Source organism: Acipenser ruthenus, chromosome 5 (genome assembly GCF_902713425.1).
Source record: "Acipenser ruthenus chromosome 5, fAciRut3.2 maternal haplotype, whole genome shotgun sequence".
NCBI lineage: Eukaryota > Metazoa > Chordata > Actinopteri > Acipenseriformes > Acipenseridae > Acipenser > Acipenser ruthenus.
In genome coordinates, this window is record NC_081193.1 from 85,748,714 (window position 1) to 85,759,905 (window position 11,192).

Consider the following 11,192-nt stretch of genomic DNA (forward strand, 5'->3'; position numbering starts at 1 on the left):
CATGGATTGACAACCAAAAACGTTCCTAACGCTGAAGACAAAAATGCACCAAAACTACCTATTTGGTATTTTTAATTTGCAATACTTTGTTAAATTGAATAGCGTGATTTCCCTGTTTCTTTATGTTTCTTTATTTGAATGTTTCTTTATACTGTAAACTACTGTTGAAAGCTGAGAAAGTACATAGCCTCAGCAACATCACAATGTGGAAGTAACTGCAGTGAAACAGATAATCCCACTTGATTTTGTGTCAGGAATGATTTATTTGAGTACTAGATTTAATTCTGTATTAAGGCCAAGTAACCAGAAGGGGTCTGGTTTCAATCACCAGTTGTGTCATTTATTGCTTTCTCACAGGAACTATTCCTAAGTGCCTAGTAATGGCTTGTACATCTCAGAAACTTTCATTTATCATAGCTGTCTGCGCGCTAGTATAAAAGAGAGAAACTGACCAGTACAACTTCTCACAGAAATACAGTATGTTTTAAATTACTTAATGTTTGATTTGTTTTTCTCCTTTCTCAGAACCATATCAAATACCGGCCTCAATTCTTTACCAGATCTTTCAAAGATTAATTCCAGACAGCCTGGCTTTCTATTGTAAGTTCCATTTCTGCCTGATTATTTTTTCTTTATTATTATTATTCTAAATTATAGAAAACATAGTGTTGTGCTTTTAGAGCACCGCTGCTATAATATATATATATATATATATATATATATATATATATATATATATATATAGTGAGATAGAGGGTTGTGAGAGACAGCAGGGAGGGGGTTAAAACCTCCCTGCGAGGGAAATGCACAGTTTTGATTTGTGTTGCTTTATTGTTTCATTTAGTTTGCTAATTGTTTTATTGTTTAGTTTAATTGTTTTATTATTAATTATCATCCGCACCTGGGCGTTATTGGAAATTAGGCCCAGGTGCGGGGTTTAAAAGGAGAGCAGGCAGTCTGCTTGGGGCTGCTAAGGAGAAGGAGGCAGAAGGGAGTGCTCTGCTTCCTGGCAGTCCCGAGGTAAAAGGTATAGTGCAAACCTGTGTGGTTAAGTTTTGGGACAGGGAAACGGCTTAGCCGTCCTGTGGTAGTTAGGTTCCTGCGTGTGTAGTTAGTGCTCAGAAAGAGCTAGGTGTTTATTTTGTATTTTGTTTTATTGTGTGTTATTAAAAAAATAGCGCGTCAGCGCTGAAAACTCAATTTCTGTGTGCTGGGTCAGATTCTTAAAGGGGCAACGAACCCGAGTGGGTGAGTTCCTTTTACTATATATATATATATATATATATATATATATATATATATATATATATATATATATATTTTAATATATAACTGAGAGGCTGTTTGATGCTGAACAACACATTTAGACATGCTGGTATTGTACAATATCTGAACATCCAGTAGTTCATCATTTGTAGTGCATAGTTATCAAGCTGGGTACCACTGCACTTGTGGAATGCCTTGCTTATTAAAATCATGTACCTATTTTTGAAGGAGGGATGATCATCCACTTAAGAACATAAGAACATAAGAAAGTTTACAAATGAGAGGATGCCATTTGGCACATCTTGTTCGTTTGGTTGTTAGTAGCTTATTGATCCCAGAATCTCATCAAGCAGCTTCTTGAAGGATCCCAGGGTGTCAGCTTCAACAACATTACTGGGGAGTTGGTTCCAGACTCCCACAATTCTCTGTTTTAAAAAGTGCCTTGTATTTTCTGTTGTGAATGCCCCTTTATCTAATCTCCATTTGTGACCCCTGGTCCTTGTTTCTTTTTTTCAGGCCAAAAAAGTCCCTTGGGTCGACATTGTCTATACCTTTTAGGGTTTTGAATGTTTGAATCAGATCACCACGTAGTCTTCTTTGTTCAAGACTGAATAGATTCAGTTATTTTAGCCTGTCTGCATATGACATGCCTTTTAAACCAGGAATAATTATGTTTGCTCTTCTTTGCACTCTTTCTAGAGCAGCAATATTCTTTTTGTAGCGGGGTGCCCAGAACTGAACACAATATTCTAGATGAGGTCTTAATAATGCATTGTAAAGTTTTAACATTACTTCCCTGGATTTAAATTCAACACCTTTCACTATATATTCGAGCATTTTGTTAGCCTTTTTTATAGCTTCCCCACATTGTCTAGATGAAGACATTTCTGAGTCAACATAAACTCCTAGATCTTTTTCATAGATTCCTTCTTCAATTTCAGTACTCCGGGATCCCAAGATATAATTACTGAACAAGGGGTTTGATTGGAGTCAAATTGAAAATGAATGCCCTACCCCAGACATTCCAAGAAAATTCATATAGTTTGGGGTACCAAGCCTACCTGTTCAAAAACAATGTTAACCTGGTTTATTAGTCTTAGTCTGTGTTATTTGATGATGTGTTTTGTCGGTGGCACCTTTTTAATATAAATCTAAAATGTATATTAGGTATAACTCGGGTATAACGTAGCATGTATAACTCAGGTATAACGTAGCATGTTATTTCACCAGAAATGGAGGATTACATCTATACTGTATTTACCATAATCATGTTTTCTTTTTAGGGACCTTCAAGATAATCTAAACATACAAGTGATCCCTACAAATGCATTTCTAGGACTGAGCAATAGCTATATAACTGAACTGTAAGTATCTGACTACACTGCAATAAGTGTGCCATTTAGCTCAATAAAAACCCTTTGACAATTATTACAAAAAAGGTAGCTGGTTATACAACTTAACATACTTGAAGCTATAATTAATTACGGAAATACTGATTTGAGTGGCCAAATGTTCTAACCTCTTCCAGTCTCCCATTGGAACTTGTTTGTATATTTGAACAACAGTCACTCTTATAAGTTTAGACTAATGAGATAATGTGCAAGTTAATTCCATGGTTTAACATCTCATTGGATTTATAATTCTGGATCCACACACAGCATTTTAAAGGACTTCATGAAGGTGTACAGTGAAGCATGGCATTTAAAACAGTGATTAAACTTGCGCTGTCATTTCAGACGCCTGCCAAAGAATGGGATTAATGAGGTACAACGATTTGCATTTAACAACACAAAACTGGAGAAACTGTAAGATCCTTAATTAATACTTTTGGTTTTATACTTTTTAATAACATTTTACATAAAGTTTATGTAACTGCACTGTAATTACAGTGTAATAACACATCGTACAACAAGATGTTTTTAATTACAAATCTTGGCAGCTTCTTTTGTAGTCTGTATTCTGTATTTAAACTGCGTACACATAAATGTCTCTTATTGGATACAATTATGTACTTGCATATATCATGCAAAAATATTTACGTTAAGTACATTGTGACTATGCATAATAACATTGTAATTTTGTGTGAGTACAGATGTGTTTACTATGTACCTACTACTTAAATACACAGTAATTAGAGACACAATGTAACGTGTTACCCTTTTTGTATACATGCTTGTTATTTTACAGAATTCTCATGGGTAATCCTCTTGAAAACGTGCACAGTGAAGCTTTTCTGGCAGCAGAAGGTCTGGTAGTTCTGTAAGTAGACATGGTAATATTGTATAATATTGTATAATGTAATGAGGAGAACTGAACTCACCTGTGTGTCGCTGAGCAATGTTTATTGAACAGATAGATACAGGGAAACACATTAATCTGAGTTTAAAAAAAATTAACATTGCAAGTACTTACATTGAAGACTTTATATCTAAAGTAACATGTTTTCATTGTATTGATTCCTATTGGAACTACATGAAGAAAATCAATCCATATGCTGAGAATCCCATATTCTTTACTACATTGACCCAAACACAAGTTACAAGTAAAAGTTTTATATCATTAACGATATGCATTATTGAAAGACATATACTGATACCTTCTAGAAAATATATCAACGAAACTATTATCAATTTAGTATTTCCATCCTAATATAAATGACTTTTATCTATTAATTTAACTGCTAATTTTACTTGACTTCACAGGGATATTTCCAATACAAAAATCAGCACTATTCCAGAGAATATGCTCATGAATATTAAAAGACTCAGTGCTACCTCTACTTACAATTTAAAAAAGCTGCCAAACTTGGATAGTTTTACTGAACTGATTGAAGCCAACCTGACCTACGCCAGCCACTGCTGTGCCTTTGCAAACTGGAAGAAAAATCAGTGAGTAGCTGAATTGCTTCAGAATGTAATGGTATTTACATAGTAGTTACTTATTACATACATGGGTACTTACACATAATTGCAATGTTATTATGCATAGTTACAATGTTCTTAAGGTGTAAATATTTTTGCACGATATATGTAAGTATACAATTGCATTATAAAATGGTTAGGGTTATGGTTATGGTTAGGGTTAGGGTTAGCATTAGGATTATATCGTGCAAAATGATGTACACTTTAAGTACATTGTAACTATGCATAATAACATTGCAATTATGCATAAGTAAACATATATTTATGAAGTAACTACAATGTAAATACTCAGTAATTAGAGACACACTATAAAGTGTTACCAATAAAACTAAAGACATATCTTAGTCCTAGAGATTAAGATTTATTCATATTTTTATGACTGAGTGTTAAAATAGCATACCTAATAAAACTGTCAAGCTAGAAATAAACAACTCAGACTTTTAATTTAGGGGATTGCTAGTAATCGTAAATTGTGATATCAGCATACTATAGAACACTGCATCTTAATAGAGAGCTGGCCCTGATACACATCTTTTCAAATGGTCTTCAACCTTAAAGGGACTAACAGAAAGAGCTCATAAAGGTGAACTGATCATAAAAGGGGAAGCTTTCAGAGTAGATTTTCTGGACAGTGTCCTAGCCCTTCATATAGGATTGAATGCCTCGCTCAGAAACCCACATTTTTTTTATTTGTTAGATCAGCGAAAGACCCGATGTGCAACATGTCCCAAATCAACTATGACGAACCCAACTGGTATAATGAAAATTGCAAGGAGGTGACTGAAGTCGCTTGCTCTCCCAAGCCGGATGCCTTCAATCCATGTGAAGATATTATGGGATACATATATTTGAGAGTCCTAATCTGGTTTATAAGCATCATGGCCATTACTGGAAACTTTGTTGTCATTGTTGTGCTGCTGACAAGCAGATACAAGCTCACTGTGCCCCGCTACCTAATGTGCAACCTGGCCTTTGCAGACCTGTGCATGGGGATCTACTTGCTATTGATAGCTTCAGTGGACATCCAAACCCAATCCCAGTATTATAACTACGGGATAAGCTGGCAGACTGGGCCCGGGTGCAGCATTGCAGGTTTCTTCACAGTTTTTGCCAGCGAGTTCTCGGTGTACACTTTGACAGTTATCACACTGGAAAGATGGCATACAATCACCTATGCGATGCAGCTGGAGAGAAAGGTTCGTCTACGACATGCCTTGGCCATCATGATTGGCGGTTTGTCCTTCTGTTTCATTATAGCCCTCCTTCCCATCCTTGGGGTCAGCAGCTATATGAAGGTCAGCATCTGCTTGCCGATGGACATCGAGAGTCTGGTCTCTCAGTCTTACATTGTGTTCACACTGCTGCTGAATGTGATAGCGTTCATCGCCGTCTGTGTCTGCTATGTAAGAATCTACCTGACGGTAAGAAACCCGAACTTCATCTCCAGAAACAGCGACACAAGGATTGCCAAGCGCATGGCCATCCTGATCTTCACTGACTTCCTCTGCATGGCACCCATCTCCTTCTTCGCAGTCTCAGCCTCCTTGAAGGTGCCCCTTATCACTGTGACTAATTCCAAAGTCCTGCTGGTGCTCTTTTACCCCATCAACTCCTGCTGCAATCCCTTTCTCTATGCCTTCTTCACCAAAACCTTTAAAAGAGACTTCTTCATTCTCATGAGCAAATTCGGGTGTTGTAAAATGCAGGCCCAGAAATACAGAACCGAGACATCTTCTGCTCACAACTCCCATAATAGAAATGGAACTCCCAAAACTAGCGAAGGCACTCTTTACTCCCTGGTGTCCCTACATCACTCCCATTGACTGTATATACTATATGTACAGTATACAGCTATGGCCAAAAGTTTAGCATCACCTAGAATTTTAGGATTGAGCAATAATTTAAATAAATATATATATACAGATGAACCTGCTTTGTATCATGATTTTCGTGAATGCATAATTCGTGATATAAAGCGGGTCATGATATAAACCGGGTTTCACGTTTGCCTGTGACAGCACACATTACGAGTGCGAGAAAAAAAGAAAGAAAACTAACGGTGAATTAAAGAGCAGTGTTTTAATACTGTACATTTAGTCGTTCTTTACATTTAAACAAATACATGTAGTTTACCACAGGACAAATACGTTTTCTATGATTAACTAGAACGAAACATTTCGTGCCATTATCTAAAAAAGGCATGAATTGTCGTCTGATCAGAGCTATCAATTAGGCGGTGCCTGATTTTTTTCAATGTTATTAAATAAAGGCCAATTACTAAATTCATTCTGTCCAAGAAATTGCCTCAAAATCTTAAGTGACTTTTGTGCTTCAGATGTGTATACAGCTGCTCCAGGTAATTCACCTTCCTCATCGGATGCAGAATCAGCAGCCTGAAGTTGGTTCTGTTTCTTTTGCTGGATATCCCCCACGATGTGCTCATCTCACAATGACTCAATGCATTCAGCATCATTATCCACATTGATGAAAACATTGAACTCATTCTCTGGAAACCCCTCTAGGACCACCGGTTCCACCGGTCCTATTTTGAAAAGCCAGATGAACGGAAGCAGTTAACAATGGTTTCACTTTTACAGTCCCAACCTTCCTTGATCAACAGCATAGTTGTAAACAGGTCTATTTGCTTTGAAAAATCAGCTCAATGTTGTCAAGTTTGATTGGAGGATGAGCAGGACAATTATAGACAATGAGCGCAATACGGCGATGCTGTGCTTTAAAAACATAAGAGAATTAACATAAGAAAGTTTACAAACGAGAGGAGGCCATTCAGCCCATCTTGCTTGTTTGGTTGTTAGTAGCTTATTGATCCCAGAATCTCATCAAGCAGCTTCTTGAAGGATCCCAGGGTGTCAGCTTCAACAACATTACTGGGGAGTTGGTTCCAGACCCTCACAATTCTCTGTGTAAAAAAGTGCATCCTATTTTCTGTTCTGAATGCCCCTTTATCTAATCTCCATTTGTGACCCCTGATCCTTGTTTCTTTTTTCAGGTCAAAGAAGTCTCCTGGGTTGACATTGTCTATACCTTTTAGGATTTTGAATGTTTGAATCAGATCGCCGCGTAGACTTCTTTGTTCAAGACTGAATAGATTCAATTCTTTTAGCCTGTCTGCATACGACATGCCTTTTAAACCCGGGATAATTCTGGTTGCTCTTCTTTGCACTCTTTCTAGAGCAGCAATATCCTTTTTGTAACGAGGTGACCAGAACTGAACACAATATTCTAGGTGAGGTCTTACTAATGCATTGTAGAGTTTTAACATTACTTCCCTTGATTTAAATTCAACACTTCTCACAATATGTCCGAGCAACTTGTTGGCCTTTTTTATAGCTTCCCCACATTGTCTAGATGAAGACATTTCTGAGTCAACATAAACTCCTAGGTCTTTTTCATAGTTCACTTCTTCAATTTCAGTATCTCCCATATGATATTTATAATGCACATTTTTATTGCCTGCATGCAATACTTTACACTTTTCTCTATTAAATTTCATTTGCCATGTGTCTGCCCAATTCTGAATGCTGTCTAGATAATTTTGAATGACCTTTGCTGCTTCAACAGTGTTTGCTACTCCTGCTATTTTTGTGTCGTCTGCAAATTTAACGAGTTTGCTTACTATACCAGAATCTAAATCATTAATGTAGATTAGGAATAGCAGAGGACCTAATACTGATCACTGTGGTACACCACTGGTTACCTCGCTCCATTTTGAGGTTTCTCCTCTAATCAGTACTTTCTGTTTTCTACATGTTAAACACTCCCTAATCCATGTGCATGCATTTCCTTGAATCCCCACTGCGTTCAGTTTGTGAATTAATCTTTGAGAGACGTGTCCCACTGTTTTAGCCAATGCTCGAAAAGATATGATATCACCCACGCATTCGAGTTGTAAGTGTAAGGGATGGGCAGATTACGAACTCCACGGAGACAACAAGGTTGTTTAGATATTCCAATCAACAAAAGAGGCCTCTTTTCACCAGCCATACTGCAACAAACCATGAGCATGACCCGGTCTTTTGCGTCTTTGCCTCCAAAGTGCATGGTTTTATTGAGTCCCGTCTCTTCAACATTCTACACATCATCTGGCTTGTAGCATTGAATAATTGCAGGCAGCTCATTTTCAATCCAGTTGTTCACAGAAGAAACATCTGCATCCTCATTCTCTCAGTGAGCTCTCTTGAACACAATCTCATTGCGTTTCTTCCAGCGATCAAGTCACCCGCTGGTTGCCTTAAAGTCATCACCATTCAGGTCAGCAGCAAACTTTAAATCTTTGGCTTTTAAGATTTCTCCGCTAACAGGCAAGTTTAAGGCTGTGGCAGATTGAAACCATCGAAACAGAGCTTCATCAACATCAGCAGCATGACTGGTGCATTGACGTTTTCGTTTGACATTTGAAGTGGACTGTTGTAAAACACTGTTTTGATTTTTGTAAATTTTGCTGACTGTAGATGGATTAATTGAGAACTTTTTTGCAACCTCAGCAAATGAAAGTTTTGGTGGTCCTTCGCAGAGGCATATTATCTCTGCCTTTTGTTTGCTAGTTAATTCAGTTCACTTGCAAGCCAACATTCTCAATGCTTCCCAGATAGCACAATGACGTTGTATCCCATTAAGACCGCCCACACATTTGACAGACTGCACAAAATGTCAGTTTATCAGCCGAGATGATTATTGGTTGTTAGTTGCTTTGGAAATTAATTATATCCTGGGGTTACTTAGTAGAGCCCTGCCATGTAGCATTTGACAGGCGGCACAAAAAGTGACAATAAGCGGGTGCATGGTGATAGGTTTTTAAAAAATCGAGATAATAAACGGGGTATGATATTAAGCTAGGTGATATAAAATGGGTTTATCTGTATCTGAACATAATTTAGAACTTTTATTTAACATCATGTAATCAATCACAAAAGCCATAATAGTAGTGCAGTATTTTAGGTTAGATTTCAAAATGCCAAATTTAATTTTTGTGTGATAATTTGGTGTTTCATTCAACTTTATGAAGCAAATTAGTTATGATGCAAAACTTTTGTCCAGAGCTGTACATGGAGGTGTGATCTGGCAGGGCTGGAGATGAACCAGATAGCTCAAGAATATCAACCAATTAGAAGAAGACAAAGCGATATTGCTATTTCCTGATTGTTCTCTTTTTTTTAAAACAAGACACGGCACGTTTAAATCATTTCCTATTAGTGATTAGCGGCTTTGCAGTCTTGCTTTTGTATTTGTTTATTTGTTACTTAACACCAATTCAAATAAACAAGCAAAATCTTAATTAATTGCAATCTTAATCAGCAATGTTTGTTCCCACTATTTTGGTTTGGGTAACATGTTATATTGTGTCTATAATTACTGTTTAGTTACATAGTAGTTACTTAGTAAATACTTGTGTACTTACACATAATTGCAATATTATTATGCATAGTTACAATGTACTTAATGTGTAAATTTCTTATTGTGTCAATCTCCATATATGTAAGTACAAAAGGGTTAGGGTTAGGGTAAGGAGGGTTGGGGTTAGGGATGGGGTTAGGTTTAGAGTTAGGGATAGGGCTAGGGTTAGGGGTAGGCTTAGGCTTAGGGTTATGGTCATATGCAAAAAAATTACAGCATCCAATAGTGTATAGTAAAACTTGTCCAACCCGGCAGGTCATGGGACCAGAAAAGTGTGCCAGATAGTACAGAGGTCTAATACTGTACCCATTATTTTCAATAGAGATTTGGTCGCAACCCCAAAATGATGCCAATACAGAATGCCAATATGTAGAGTGGCGAGATTACACAGGTTTTATTGTGTATCAAGCTACTGTCTCTTAAAATAATAAAAGGTACAGAAATATTTATTAAAAATGGTTTTGTTTACACTCGTATAGTCTTTAGCCGTGTTTGGTGTACTTTGGTATGATATTATGCCCATTATTTATTTGATTTATATGTTGTTATTGTTTTTTAAACGGGAGTCATCAAGTGCGTTGTATAAGTGCAACTTTGAAGCTGTCTCAAAAAAGAACCTGAGTTACCTGATGTGGGCCCGACATGGCCTGAAAAGAGTTTTACAAAGTCAGGATGTGATGACTAAAATTGAAATGTATATACTAAATGATTTTAAACAACAAGATAACTATCATTTTTCAGACCTATAAAGGGGTTATGTAACACAGCCAAGATCGTGACATAATATGCAAATGTATTTAACAGTAATGAACATATACTAATTGATATGAAGTATGAGAATAAAGCTTATTTTGTTTGCAATATGTTGTGTTATCCAACGTTTTGGTATCTTCAACATACCTTTGTCGAGGGTATTTGAAAACAAACAGAGAAAGTACTTTTAGGCTTTTGATGCCATGGTAACCACACTTTATTTCTATTTAAATCATTGTCATTTCCTGCATAGTTATAAACCTCCAGGCATCATGGTATTGAGTCTATTTATCCATTTATTTTCCTTTATTATTTTATATTGTACATTATCTAATTTAGTTTCTTCTAAAGCTACACATTTAGGTCATTCATGTTATGTTTATTTTTTGTTGGTTCATTTAAATTTTTTTATTTCTCATCTTTGCTTGTTATTTTTTATATAATCTCTTTAATTTTATACAGAATGTTATAGAATCCCTTAATACTGTGTAACCCTTTTGTATCTTCATTTGCTGTGTAGAAACTATTTACATAGCCAGAACACATGCTCATTTAAAAAATATGTCTGTTATCATATAGACCGGGTATAATAAGTAAGTTCTCAGTTTGCCTGTCTTACTTTTAGGCAGTGTTTACTGTTTGACTTCCTGCTGTAGGTCATTTTCCCTCTAGAAAAAAAGTCAGAAGCATGTCATTTGCTGCAAATCATGTGAGTCAATTGGGGATGAAGCTGATTGGTTAATGAAAGAGGGAACTGAATAGAGGCATGCAAAAAGCTTTTGTTAACTTACAATTGTACCATATATTATTTTTAATGCGGTTCTGTCAAGAACATTT

The 11,192-nt window shown here is 36.4% G+C and overlaps 1 protein-coding gene across 1 annotated transcript in view; it reads left to right on the top strand.

The window, feature by feature from the left end:
- Positions 1–10,017, top strand: part of LOC117403445 (follicle-stimulating hormone receptor-like) — a 29,094-nt gene extending 19,077 nt beyond the window's left edge. The window contains exons 5-10 of the mRNA XM_034005607.3: positions 526–600; positions 2,550–2,630; positions 3,003–3,071; positions 3,454–3,525; positions 3,969–4,154; positions 4,885–10,017. Of these exons, the coding sequence (XP_033861498.3) occupies positions 526–600; positions 2,550–2,630; positions 3,003–3,071; positions 3,454–3,525; positions 3,969–4,154; positions 4,885–6,010 (1,609 nt within the window). The 3' untranslated portion in view covers positions 6,011–10,017. The remainder of the gene's footprint in view (positions 1–525; positions 601–2,549; positions 2,631–3,002; positions 3,072–3,453; positions 3,526–3,968; positions 4,155–4,884) is intronic.
- The last annotated feature ends 1,175 nt before the right edge of the window (positions 10,018–11,192 follow it).